The following is a 14,692-nucleotide window of genomic DNA, read 5'->3' on the forward strand; positions in this document are numbered from 1 at the left end:
TGTGCACATGTGCGGGTCGTAATTCGGCGCTTCGGCGCAAAGTGTGATTTAGTGGTTTTGTGCATGTGCGAGTGCCGAAACCCGGAAGTAACCCGTTCCGATACTTCTGGGTTCGGCGCGGTGTGCAACCCGAAAACACGCATCCTGAAGTGTCTGTAACCCGAGGTATGACTGTATAACCGTGGGACATCCAGGAAGTATAAAACAAAGCAGCTACATAAGAACATGAAACATTCCCACCACACTTGCCATTCTCTCCTGCCACACCACTGTGGCACATCACACCCTTTGAGAACCACTGAACTAACTGGAAGCAGTCAAGTAAAAGTGTGGGGAGAATCTTTGCCTGATGCCTAATCCAGAAGCACAGGCGTCATTGATCTCTTTGGGGAGGGTTTTTCAGAGGCAAGGAGCCACCGCACAATAGGCCCAAAGCCCAACTTATTCCCAGTGTCACCCAGAGCAGGTCCCCAGTTAAAGATCAAAGTCAGGGATGGGGAACATCTATGAACTTTCAGATGTTATTGGTACATCTAGAAGTCAGGGAAGATGGGATTCACAGAGCAGCCATGTAAGGAGGCCAGTCATTCTGTCCCTGCTTTAGGGAACAGACTGCTCAGTCGCTATAGCATTCCTGGATTTCCGGGGGTTGGAGTAGATGGTCCTCCTGGTCGCTTCCAACTCTACAATTCTACGGTTCTATGACAGGTTCATACAGGAGAACAGCCCTTCAGAAACCAGTGCATCAGCGTGTTCTCTCTGGTTTTTTTTTTTAATAAAATATTTATTAAAGTTTCAGAAAAAGGAATTACATAAAAACAAGAAATGCAAAAGTAAAAGACAAAAATAAAAATACAAGAAAAATACAGAATAAAAAAGTAAGTACACTTACAGAAAAAAGGGAAAAAGGAAAAATAAAAAATCAATCTTTCCATATCTTACATTCATATCCTTGTTTCCCTGACCTCCTCATACCTCCCTTTTTTGTGTTCCAATTCAATTAATTAATTCAGCAATTTCTTTCCCTCCTTATTATCCTGATCTTTAATCTTAATATATTATAACATTAAATTTTTACCTATTTAAAAATCCAATTTTTCCATATTCTTTTATATCATTACAGCTAGAAACCACTTAACTTCAATCAAACATCATTCTAACATTCATTAATTTTACAATATTTCTGTAAAATAGTCTTTAAATTTCTTCCAATCTTCTTCCACCGACTCTTCTCCCTGGTCTCGGATTCTACCAGTCATTTCCGCCAATTCCATATAGTCCATCACTTTCACCTGCCATTCTTCCAGAGTGGGTAGATCTTGTGTCTTCCAATACTTTGCGATGAGTATTCATGCTGCTGTTGTAGCATACATAAAAAAAGTTCTATCCTTCTTTAACACCGATTGGCCGACTATGCCCAGGAGAAAGGCCTCTGGTTTCTTCAAACAGCTTGTCCTCTCTGACCTACCTGGCAGGTACTGATAATATGAAATCCCATGAGTGGGAGGAGAAGAACCCAGAAAACACCCCTCCATTTATACATCCTCCCTTGTCCTTATCCCGTCCAATGTACCGGCTATCTGATGAAGACCATGTCGGGATTCACAGAATGCTGTGTGAGATAGTAAGTCTGCAGGCTTGAGTTTGCTAGCTGATGCAACTTCTGATGTACTTCTATAGAAGTACTCGGCAGTAATGTACTGACAGTTGATTGGCTGCCATCGGTTTAAAAGGGAAACCTGTCCAGCAGTAAGTGTGGTGGTGTAGAGGAGTGTGGTCAGAGAGAGAGTTTGAGGTCTTCCCATTTGCCTTAAGGTGCAGCCAGGTACTCTGTTTGACTATGAACTGCTTGTGTATTATAGCCTGTAGATATTTGTATATATAGCTCACAATAAATATACTGCACTGAAGAACCTGGAACTCTGATCATTTCTGCTAAAGCGTCACGAAGAATTCGCGACAGACCAATCACAAAATGCCGTTATCCCAGAAGATGGGAGGAGATTGGGTTTTATGCTTTGGTCAACATTTAGTAAGTGATGCTGTAAAGCCAATGACATGCTTTTGATGCTCTTTTTGGACTCTGTCTGCTGGCTGGCCATCTTTTAACTCGAGCCAGGTGTTTACATAACTACCAAGTCTCCCTCCCTCCCTCCCTCCCTCCCTCCCTCCCTCCCAAAAACTAGCTCAGAGACATTTCATCATGATACATACATTTCTCCATTAGGAGGAAGGGAAGAAACCCAGTATTGCTTCAGCTTGGAGTGCAGCAACTCTGCTACAGTGATGTTTAGAAGAAATTGTAAATATTGGCAGGAGGCTGACTGTATTGTATAAACGTTACTGTTGTACTTCTGCTCTGGTCAAAACAGATGAATTGCTCTTTACTGGTTTATTATAAATCGCAAGAATGCAGTGCTTGTGGTGCATTTTTGTTTAATTCCATTTTGCTTTTTGCAAACTTGGGAGCCAAGAACGGTTTTTACCAAAAGAATAGCCTGATTAACAATAGCAACTGATCCAGTTTAGGATACTCAGAAAGGGGAAGCTTTGCTCTGTTTGAGTAAGCCTTGATTGGTGCCAAGGTGGGTTACAAAAATGCCACTATGAAAATAAGCACAATTTACATTTGCACAATGCAACAAAAAAAACAAAGCACCCAGTGACAAAATAAGAAAACTGGAGCACAGAAAAGCCATGCAGAATATAGGAATACTCAACAAAAGGCGTGGTAATGAGATGCATCTTGGGTAATTTATGAACGGCATACATATTGACATGAAGCCTATCCAACGCATCGTAAAATCTCTGGGTGCACAGCACTGAAATGATTTGAATGATTGCCAGTACAGTGGTACCTCGGGTTACATACGCTTCAGGTTACATGCGCTTCTAGAAGACATCTGAAGGCAGCCCTGTTTAGGGAAGCTTTTAATGTTTGATGTATTACTGTATTTTAATATTTGGTTGGAAGCCACCCAGAGTGGCTGGGGCAGCCCAGCCAGATGGGCGGGGTATAAATAATAAATTATTATTATTATTATTATTATTATTATTATTATTATTATTATTCAGGTTACAGACTCCACTAACCCAGAAATAGTACCTCGGGTTAAGAACTTTGCTTCAGGATGAGAACAGAAATCGTGCAGCGGCAGCGCAGCGGCAGGCCCCATTAGCTAAAGTGGTGCTTCAGGTTAAGAACGGACCTCCAGAACGAATTAAGTACTTAACCCGAGGTACCACTGTAGATACTGGTTTAAGGTGGCAAAGCTGTACTCTGTCTTAGAAAGCCTTGGTCTGCATATTCCTGCAGGTTTATCTCTGGGGTATCTGGATAAGGGATTGGCCAGTTGGCCATTGCAGAAACAGAGCTTCAGATCTCAAGAGGTTGTAAGAGACAGCAACATATGTACCTGGAAGCACTTATTTTGTTTTTCCTGCCAGGGTGATTATTGAATTGACAAACCTGCCCGGGTCTTCGTTATCAATAAGAGTGTAATTCCTAGATGCTGTCAGACTACAACTTCCATCATTCCTAGCCAGCTTGGCCAGTGGTCAGAAATTATGGGAGTTGTGGTCCGAGAACAGCTGGGCACCCAAGGTTGAGAAAGGCTGGTATAAGGCGTCTCAGTTGTTGTTTTGGATAGGGGGGAAATGTAGAGGGACTTATGTGACTCACAATCAGTGCTTTTTTCTGGGGGGATGCAGGGGGATTCATACCGCTAAGCATTTTGTGAATCTAAGTTTGGCTTCATTGAGGGGCAGTATTTCAATATGAGGGGCAGTATTTCAATATTTCATAAAGAAGGCTGATCGCCAAAGAATTGATGCTTTTGAATTATGGTGCTGGAGGAGACTCTTGAGAGTCCCATGGACTGCAAGAAGATCAAACCTATCCATTCTTAAGGAAATCAGCCCTGAGTGCTCACTGGAAGGACAGATCCTGAAGCTGAGGCTCTAATACTTTGACCACCTCATGAGAAGAGAAGACTCCCTGGAAAAGACCCTGATGTTGGGAAAGATGGAGGGCGCAAGGAGAAGGGGACGACAGAGGACGAGATGGTTGGACAGTGTTCTCGAAGCTACGAACATGAGTTTGACCAAGCTGCGGGAGGCAGTGGAAGACAGGAGTGCCTGACGTGCTCTGGTCCATGGGGTCACAAAGAGTCGGACAAGACTAAATGACTAAACAACAACAACAACAGCCTCACCTGTCCCGGGGACAGTCTACAGGATATCTAAAAATCCTGGATAGCAGTGGGAAGCATCGGGAAATGGCGCTGGAATAAAGGAATTTCCCGCAAAAAAAGGGAAGGTTGACATCTATGCACTGTGCGTGCCCAACATCGTTGTGACAATGTAATGACGTGGTGATGTGGCATGATATACAGAAGGAAATGTGGACCCCAGGCTGCAAAACATTCCCCAGCCCTGTACAGAATGAATCCTGTGATGTGTGAACAAATGTTGGCAAGTCTGCAAAACTTTGAAGTGCTGGGAAGTGGGTAAGAAAGTAATTGCCCAGTTATTAAATTTATGTGCCCTGCTTCCTCTGAGGCTCACAGAACTGTTCACAAAAATGAAGACTCAAAAATACAAACAGTAAGAAAGAAAGAACTTGCCGAATCTGTTTCGGCAGTGGGATAAAAGGACGGTATGCCTACAACGAAAGCAGCAAAGTCACTATGAGCGAACTACTTTTTCTCTCTCCGAAAAGCTATTGTCTGTCTCCCGCTTTGGAGAGCTCTTTGGCAGCCACAATCCCCTTCCCTTCCCTCCCCCCCACCCCCCCACCACACACACAATGGAAACTCTGACACACTCAATCTGCATCTTTTCATCTGCCTCCAGCTCCTTCTTCTGCACATTCTTTAACTTTTTATCCTGTTCAGATGACGAACAAAAAGGTCACCGAAATCCCAGTCTACTTGGCCTGTACAACATTGCGGTTAAGTAGTCCAGGGAGCTCATGACTGCTTGAGGGGGTACATAATGAACTCAGAACAAAGGGAGGCAACTATCAGGCTTATCTGGGGGGGGGGCACTTTGGTTCTGGGATGGAAGAAAATTGGTTAGAAAGCATGGGTGGAATGGAATGATCTTAGGAAATTAAGGTGAGACAGACCCAAGACAGAGGATTATTTTTTTTAAGTTTGCAGTTCAAAATCTAGGTTGCCACACACCATCTGAAAATATTGGTCAGGATGAGAGGAATTCCATAGATAAGGATGGAGCAGAGATTTGTTTGATCTGCATTTTAATGCAAAACTCCTTAATTCACATTTCCCGAAACCAAAACGTGGCTAATCCATCAAAACACATGCTTTCAAAAAAAATAAAAAATTGCAACTCAGTTCTCCACCCAGAATACCCGGTTCGAATCCCCACCATGAGGTGAGCTCCCGTTGCTCGGTCCCTGCTCCTGCCAACCTAGCAGTTCGAAAGCACGTCCAAGTGCAAGTAGATAAATAGGTACCACTCCGGCGGCAAGGTAAACGGCATTTCCGTTTGCTGCTCTGGTTCGGCAGAAGCGGCTTAGTCATGCTGGCCACATGACCCGGAAGCTGTACGCCAGCTCCCTTGGCCAATAAAATGAGATGAGTGCCGCAACCCCAGAGTCGGCCACGACTGGACCTAATGGGCAGGGGTCCCTTTACCTTTACTTCTCCACCCAGACATAAGTATAAAAATGCATATATTGTTGAGAGCAAAGCAACAATGCTTGCACTGTTACCTGAACCAGTGTAGGTGCGGATAGACAGAAAGGAAACCTGTTCTTCCTCCTCACCGATTCCTTCTCTTTTAGTAACTGCTTGTTGGTAGAGTAGATCACTTCCTCTCAGGCTTAACTCGCAAGGCAGCAGAGGTTTAGGATCTCCTAGATAGCCTGCCTTCCCAGGTTGACGAGCTCCATCTGCCCCTCACTTCCCTCTACACCAGCCGTTCTCAACCTGTGGGTCCCCAGATGTTGTTGAACTACAACTCCCATCACCCCTAGCTAGCAAGGCCAAAGCTCAGGGATGATGAGAGTTGTAGTCCAACGACATCTGGGGACCCACAGGTCGAGAACCGCTGCTCTACACTATATGCAAAAACTGCCTTCTTGACCATTGGACCGTTGGCCTTGTCTGCTCACCTGGCTTAGCCAGCCAATCAAAGCCGTTGTTCCTGGGGTGTGGCCGGTGCCACATGCTGACAACTTCTAGGAGCCCCAGGTGAGAGCTGAGTGCAGGGTGGGGACCAAAGGTGGACAAACAACCCCAGAAGGAGCATGATGTGCCCCCTACCAGAGCTAATAGCCCTCCCCTAACACCCCATGCATTCCAAATTGTTTATATATAATGTTTCAGGAGCTCGTCCTACACTCGAGTAGGACCCTGGCAGAGACACATGCCCGACTGGCATGTTCCCTCCCTCCTGGTCGATCATTCGGGAGCTTCAAAAGCTTTCTTCTATCCGAACATCACAGCGAACGATGCCAACAGACACTGGCATACTTAGGGATCCGCAGAGTCTTCGCAGCTTGTGTGACAGACCTCAGCAACTCAGCATTTTGGCTAATCTACTTTATTTACATATAAACACACAGAGTACTACAACATGGCTCCCTCTCTCTCTAGCATCAGACAGCAGAGAGAAAAAGAACAAAGGACAATAGTCCCACTTCACGGAACACAGTAACACAAACATCCTGTCTCCGTCACTTCCCACTTTGTGGAGTCAAAACATACACAGTCATGTGATAGACAACAATCCCATGACTGCAATCATGGAGCAGGAATTCTAACATAATGTGTGTATAAGGAGAAATGTGCCGTAAAAAAAGAAATCTGTTGGATGCAGACACTGAAAATAGGAGAGACCAAAATGGGCAGATTCATCTATCCCTATCCATAACTACTTATGATATCCAATGAAACTTTGTACTGGCATTGCAGGAACACCAGACCACTTTGCCACATGGCAAACCACTTTGCTAGATTTTTAGGTCTACTGTTGAGAGGGGGAAAGTAAAAAATTTGCATTCTGCAAAAAAAGGGGGGTACACACACAGTTTGCACACACATCCCCCAAAATGTGGCAGTTTATAAGTTTGACCCAACCTTTGTCTGAACCAGGGAAAGGGGTGGAGCTTCATGCTGCAGCACTGGGGTGTGGAGAGCAGGCGGGGCAGGGCTGGCACACGTCCCGGGGCATGGCTTGCAGCCCTCAGGGGTGTAGCGCGTGTGCTGGGGGCGTGGCATGCTGCCTGCAGAGGCGGGGTGCCCAATGCAGGTGGGGTGGCAGCCGCGATGGCACCCCACCGGTATCGCACTGGCAGGGGCGGTGCGCTCCCCCCCACTCCTCTTCCTCTGCCAATGACCAGGGGAAGCCAACATGCTGCCCTCCAAAATGATAAGGCTATGAGTCCCACCGTTCCTGCCCACTGAGCATCCTGGCTGAGGCTGATGGGAGTTGTAGTCCAGGCTGCCATGTTAGCTACATTAAGTAGACAGGGGGTTCTGCTCTGGCTTCTGTCTGTGCTGCCTATGGATTGCCTTCGCCTCTCACTTGGCAGGAGCCTGGCCTGCAAACAGCCAGTTGGCAGCTGAACCGATCGAGCTTCCCAGGGTCCCTTTAACCAGCACCTACTATAAAGGGAAGTCCTTGTTTACAAACCTGAATGCTCTGATGGTAGTGAGGCCTTCCGCCGTCTCTGAAAAGTGGCAGAGGAGAGGCAGCTGGGTGCTGTCATCAAGTTCCTGAAGGTCCCTGTCACCAGTTGAAAGAAGGTATGTAAATAGCGAAGAACAGATTGTGGAAATTGAAACGGGAAACACAAAACGAAAGAGCGTCAGCAAATGGCAAACAACCTCACTCTTTTAAAGCAGGAACCCTGTTTCAACCTGAGGGCCACAATTTCTCCTGGGAAACCTCCCAGGGGACACAAACCAAGGGTGCATATGCCCCCAAATGGGTGTGGCCAGACACAGGCCGCTCCCCATTCAGGAAAGAGAGATGCTTCCATTCAAGGACACCTACCAGCCGGGTGAAGTCACTAGAGCAGCGATTCTCAACCTGTGGGTCCCCAGATATTGTTGGACTACAACTCCCATCATCCCTAGCTAGGAAGGCCAGAGCTCAGGGATGATGGGAGTTGTAGTCCAACAACATCTGGGGACCCACAGGTTGAGAACCACTGCAGTAGAGGGTCACATAGAGCAGGGTTAGTGAATTATGTGGCCGGAAAGGGGGTGTGGTGGGCTGGGCAGGATCCTGAGGGCTGGGTAGAGAGGGCCAGAGGGCCATATTCAGTCCTTGGTCCTGTGGTTTTCCACCCTTGATTTAAAACTTGCTTTTGCTTAATTGGCGGCAGCTACAAGCATCGGAATTATAATGGAAAACACCAATAGCTATGGACTTAAGACTATCTTTGGGGTGGTTGTTTGTTTTTGTTTTAAACTTACTTGGATGCAACTCTGAAGTATTTCTGGATGAAATAGAAGGCTATCCCCAGGGGCACGAGAGCGACCACGAACCACGGCGTGGCATACGAAATTATTCCGATGGCAGACAGGCAGAGCAACGTGGACCGCGAGAGGGACTCCAGAGTCGGGGGGATGTGCTGCACCAAAGATAATTTCCAAGCGTTAGATTAGGACAACATCTACTAAAGGTTCGTTTATTCACGATTTCATTTATAGCATTCTTCCTTCATAGAACTTGAGGTGGCCTGCTTCTTCGTCTCTTTTGACCGTATCAATGCTGCCTTTAGGTAAAAACTCCCGAGGCGGCATAAAATACAACTACAAGATTCCTCTACGCTCTTCTAACCAGACACTGGCCAGACACAGACCTCATTAGCTAACATCTAGCGTCTTCAGATTTGGGGACATGGGACCTCAAAAGACTGGGTAGCACACTTGGTTAGAGTGTGGTACTGACAAACACCAAGGTTGTAGGCTTAGATCTCCATAAAAGACAGATGCATATTCTTGCATTGCAGGGAGGTGAACTAGGTCAGCCTTTCTCAACCTGTGGGTCCCCAGATGTTGTTGAACTACAACTCCCATCACCCCTAGCTAGCAAGGCCAGAACTCAGGGATTATGGGAATTGTAGTCCAACAACATCTGGGGACCAACAGGTTGAGAACCACTGAACTGGGTGGTCCTCAGGGTCCCTTCCAGCTCTATGATTCTATGAGAAAACTATCTTACTGTCTGTGCATGCCATAGCTGTCAACCGTCCCTTATTTGGCAGGAAAGTCCCTTATCCCAATGCCGTGTCCCGCTGCTGTCCTTTATTGATGATGTCCCTTACATTTCCTGGGTTTCAAAGGAAGCAGCTCATCTCCCTCCCTCCCTGCCGGCCAAGGAGGAGGGAGGCTCCAACTGTGTTGCTTGGCTGCATTGCTCACCCAATAAGGAGTCTAAGAACGACTGGGGGGGTGGAGCTTGCACGCCTTGTGCCGATCAAATCGGCCACATTGCCTGGGGACTCGCCTTTGCTCAGCGCTTCCCAGCGGAGAGGTGATGGTGGTTTTCCTTGCTGTATCCCCTTTGCCGGGTTGCTGTGCTGTGGGAACCACCTCTTGAAGCTTTGTTTGGCTGCTGGCTGGGCTTTCTGCCTTTGGCTCAAAGGGGCTCAGGTTGAACATACCTGTGCCCTGAAAATCCCTTATTTTGGCTGCTAATCCCTTATTTTCGAGGCTGCTGGTCCCTTATTTTCAAATCTGTAAGTTGACATGCATTTCCATTTTCACTACCCTCCTGTTTTCACCCCCTATTTCTCTGGCAGCAAGTCCCACAGGTAGTAGCTGCAGTGAGGAGTTCCCTCATCAGGAACTACCTAGCACAACTGTGGGTGCTTGCTGTCACTGCCCATCAGCTGAGCCTCACTTTGATAGCTTGCAGATGAGGTCTGAACCCAGACCTGTGAATGGACGTGGAAGGGGTTTGCTGCAACGGCCCCCTTTGAACTTTTGACAAATGCCAGTCATCTCTGGTCCCATATATTTTGGCCTGTGGGAGTGGGGGAATAAAGGCTCTGGACCACCTGACGAGATCAATGAGCTTACCTGATCAATGATATTTGTGTCGGCAGAAAAGCGGTTGAGAATCAGCCCCAAGGGTGTTGTGTCAAAGAATCTATCAGATGGCAAAAATATATAGAAGAAGAAGAAGAAGAAGAAGAAGAAGAAGAAGAAGAAGAAGAAGAAGAAGGAGAAGGAGAAGAAGAAGAAGAAGAAGAAGAAGAAGAAGAAGAAGAAGAAGAAGAAGAAGAAGAAGAAGAGATCAGTGCTTATATTCTTCTGCTTCCTGAATTATTCCCACATAAAGTACTAGGCGATCCAAGCTGGACTCTCTGGCAACAGAACTCAAGGCACCTTGACCCAAATACCATCATGGCAGCTTTGAGGCTGAGGGTGCTTAGGGCCTGGTCTCCACTGAGCTGCAACGCCACCTAGGTAATGGCAAGAGTGGAGACTGCAGCTCATCAGCCCAGCCAGACCAGGTGACTTGAGGAGCCAATAGGAGCCTGCCTGGCTCTATAAAATTACTGCTCCAGGCGCAGTTCTTCAGTCTGAGCAAACACCTTTTTTTGTGAGGAGTTGCTGAAAAGCCTCACCTCTTTAGCAACTTGATCACAAGCCCTATGTTATCTGCCTATGGGTCCTAAAGGTGACTCGTTTCATTTTCACTGCACCTGATTGGTCCAAGAATGATCTTGTTGAGGAGATCGTGGTGAAGGTTCTTAGCTGCTGTCAGGCCCATCCATTCAACAGTCAAAGACGTGACCAGGCAAAGGACAATCCCTGCGCCACTAAGGATGCTGAACACAGCCACGTAGCAAGTCTATTAAAACAAGGGCAGGAAGAAGACAGGTTTCTCATCCTGAGAAGTAGGGTATGGATTGAAGCAGAGCATGCAATTTGGTATGCATTGAAGGCGGAATCTATCAAATGCACACTTTCCAGAACAATATGTCAACTGAAATTTTGAAATTCACAATGGTCTGAATTTTTCGATGTAGTACACCAGTCAAACACAGTTTGCAAAAAAAAAGCATAAATTAGGGGGAAACTGCTTGCAAAAATGTACACATTATTCAAAACTGCATATAAACATGTTTTATTGTTAAAATAATACAATAACATTATAATTCTAAATTTGCACTAAAATCCTCATGAATTTTCAGGAAGGTTTGTTTAAAAATAATAATGTGCAAAATGCTGCAAAATGCAGAGACATGAAGTTAAGACTGGGAAAATGAGCAACAAAGAGAATCAACACTGACAGAGCCTTCAGCCCCTGCTGGGAAACAACTTAATTTTCCTTTGATTATGAAGCACCCTCAAAGACATGCTTAGTTTTGCGGTGCAGTCCAGCTGGTGGGTCATAGTTCCAAAGACTTCTGTTTTAGGACTCTGTGCACTTCCTATTCAAATTAACTGAATGTTTTTATAGCACTTTGGGGGAAAGAACGAAGTTTTCTGGTCTCCTGTGTGCGCCTGTGGGAATACGGCTGAGATACAAAACTAGATCACAATATTACTGCTGAAATTACCTTAGAAGGAATGTCTCTAAGCAGTGGGGTAATACAAGGGCAAAAAGCAGGACTAACATACCAGTCCAGCAGTGAGCCCCAAGTGTCTCATTTTGCTTCAGTGATGGTGAGCCTTAGTCCTAGGGGCTGAATGGAGCACTGTGTTTTTCTATCTCGCCCTCAGGACTCTCCATAGACTGTACCCTCCCATCAGACATACTCCTTCTCCACAAACTGCTTTGTGCATCCATGTCTAATCTTGCCCCCTTTCTAAAATGTATTTATTGGTATGTGTTTATCTTTTTGTAAATCTACAAAGGACAAAAATAAAATAAAATGGGGATTATGGGGTTTTCTCAAGACGGTGGAGGGCATGTGTGCTGTGCCCATTGGTGGAGAAAATGCTCTACGGGTGGGGAGAGGGACAAAAATGGGGTGCCAATTGGGGGGGGAGTGAGAAATGTCCCTATTTTCATCTCAGGAATTTTGGAGGGTATGCCTCCTTCCAAATTTGGGAAAGCACTAACTAGGCTGGTTGAAGAATGGTGGCGGACTCTTGGACCCTGTCAGGGCCCTCATGCCCCCTTCCCAAAGCCAAGGGCCTCCTTGCCCAGCCTTCAGGCCATGCGTTGGACCACCCTGCAGGTTGTTTATCTGTTTATCAAACCATAAACCTGTTTATCAACCCTAAACCGCTTTAACCTCTGCATGTTGCCCTACCTTTCTGGCCGGCTCCTCTGTGGAACACAATGCCTTGCCGTTGTTAGTCATCGATGTCCACTGTGCCAGCCAGTAATCAATTGCAACGATGACCGAATGCTTCAGCAATTTTGAGAAGATCATCAGGGAGAGTAAGAGAAACCCTCCCGAGGTGAGGTACTGCCAGCAGGTTTTCCAGGGCAAGTTTGTCCTAAGTCTCATGACGGTTGACATGTTGTCATCGTCTTCCTCCTCCTCCTCTTCCTCTGCTAGGTCACAAATTTAACTTAGTCAGTTCATCTGGCATGTGTGTCTCAGCTGCAAGCAGGGGCGGTCCACATTGTATGTGAACAGACCTGATTCACACCTCCTGGACTAAATACATGGATGAGATTGTGACTGCTCTTCAGATTTTGCACTTCCCTGAATTTTATGACTGGGAAAAGTACCCAAAATGTGTAATAAATAAATAAATTACACATTTTAGGGTAGAATAAATTTAGAAACAAAGACACCGAGATGAAATAAGTATTTAAATATGTATTTTGTGAACAAATGCATAATTAAAAATGTATTTTCATGAAGTTATATGTGTGTGTGTAAAAATAACAGATTTATATTAATCATATTCTTTATTGCTGTTGTTTCAACCATCCCAGCATCAACCAAAATGTATCTTTACATTAAAATATACCAGAAATAGTAATGTACAAAAGGTTAAAAGAGGAAAAGAATATTAGAATACATAAGGTTAACGGAACTAATACATTTCAATCGCCGAGACAACACCGGTCTTGAAAGACCTACATTGGTTCCCAGTACGTTTCCGAGCACAATTCAAAGTGTTGGTGCTGACCTTTAAAGCCCTAAACGGCCTCAGTCCAGTATACCTGAAGGAGCGTCTCCTCCCCCATCGTTCTGCCCGGACACTGAGGTCCAGCTCCGAGGGCCTTCTGGCGGTTCCCTCACTGTGAGAGGCCAAGTTACAGGGAACCAGGCAGAGGGCCTTCTCGGTAGTGGCGCCCGCTCTGTGGAACGCCCTCTCATCAGATGTCAAAGCGATAAACATCTACCTGACATTCAGAAGACATCTGAAGGCAGCCCTGTTCAGGGAAGTTTTTAATATGTGACATTTTAGTGTATCTTTCATCTTTGTTGGAAGCCGTCCAGAGTGGCTGGGGAAACCCAGCCAGACGGACGGGGTACAAATAATAAATTATTATTAAATTATTATTATATTATCCAACTAAAATTTTGCAGTTCACTCAATTTTAAATTTCTCAGCTTTTGGGCAGCCAAAAATCTCACATATCTGTCAAAAATGTGCCAAAACCAGACAACGAATATGTTGTTTTCACTTGATCATGACTATCAGGTATCTTACTTAAGGAGTTCAGAATGAACTTTGCCCTTGGTTCAGAATGCAAAGAGCAGTATAAAAATATTTTACTGCTCAAGCACCATATATACAGAGAAGCTGTTCTACTGATATATTGCTATAACGTCCCTCTAAATATAGTTACAGGTAGGTAGCCGTGTTGGTCTGCTGTAGTCGAAACAGAATAAAAAAATTCTTTCCAGTAGCACCTTAGAGACCAACTAAGTTTGTTATTGGTATGAGCTTTTGTGTGCATGCACACTTCTTCAGATACACTGAAACATCTAAATATGGTGAAGGCATAGTCTGGAATAGCAAAGCGAGAAATGCTTTTCTAAACAAACTAACTGATAAATTATGTGGATAATGCTCAACTCCATGTGTTAATTTAAGGAAATGCAAACATGGAGACAAAAATTATTCATTGAATTAATTCATTGAATTCTTCTCTCTCTCTCCCTCTTTAAGCAAAGGATCAATCAATCAGTCAATATAGGGTATATCATTACCTTCATCTTCATCTTCCAGCTGAGCTTTCGATTCTCTTGGGTACATAGCTCTTCGGAGAGTCTTCCTTTCCAGGGTGGTCTGGTCAGCTTCCATATCCTACAATCAAGGTTTCAAAAATGAAACTTCTGCAAGGACTACTTAGGTGAGACGTAGGAAGCTTCAGGTTTGGGAGCCAAATGCAACTTTCCAGGCCTTTCTAACCACACCGGACTAGGCTCTCTGCTCCTGGTGCTTTTAAGTGCTTTTGGCTGGTTAGAATGTCCCCTTGAAATGGGATAACCATAGAACTGAAGGGTTGGAAGGGACTCCAAGGATCATCTAGTCAAACTTGGAGGCTGGATCTGCTGCCCCTGTGGATCTGGCACCTAAGGTAGATGTCTCACCTTGCCTTTCAGGTGGGCCAACCCTGGCCAGAACAATAGAGAGCAGAATGGACAGCGGTGAGGGGTAGTTGTTCCCCAAGAACTGGAGCGAATAAATAACAAGTCCATGAAGGAACGAGGAATGCTGTGTATTCTGACTAGCTGGTGTGCAGCTAGCAGCTAACTCTGGTGCTAAGTGCATTTTAGACTGGT

At 45.4% G+C, this 14,692-nt stretch overlaps 1 protein-coding gene across 16 annotated transcripts in view; it reads right to left on the reverse strand.

The window, feature by feature from the left end:
• The window catches only part of ABCC9 (ATP binding cassette subfamily C member 9), a 93,541-nt gene that overhangs the window by 20,766 nt on the left and 58,083 nt on the right, over positions 1-14,692 (reverse strand). For 10 of the 16 annotated variants that reach the window (XM_083460935.1, XM_083460934.1, XM_083460933.1 and 7 more), the window contains 6 exons: positions 14,117-14,213; positions 12,251-12,498; positions 10,691-10,839; positions 10,062-10,131; positions 8,451-8,608; positions 7,663-7,755 (listed from right to left, as the gene is read on the reverse strand). In XM_083460935.1, coding sequence (XP_083317061.1) covers positions 7,663-7,755; positions 8,451-8,608; positions 10,062-10,131; positions 10,691-10,839; positions 12,251-12,498; positions 14,117-14,213 — 815 coding nt within the window. The remainder of the gene's footprint in view (positions 1-7,662; positions 7,756-8,450; positions 8,609-10,061; positions 10,132-10,690; positions 10,840-12,250; positions 12,499-14,116; positions 14,214-14,692) is intronic. The other 6 variants (XM_083460923.1, XM_083460922.1, XM_083460927.1 and 3 more) reach the window with 1 other exon arrangement.

Source organism: Podarcis liolepis (genome assembly GCF_965112155.1).
Source record: "Podarcis liolepis genome assembly, chromosome: 10".
In the NCBI taxonomy this organism is placed as follows: Eukaryota; Metazoa; Chordata; class Lepidosauria; order Squamata; family Lacertidae; genus Podarcis; species Podarcis liolepis.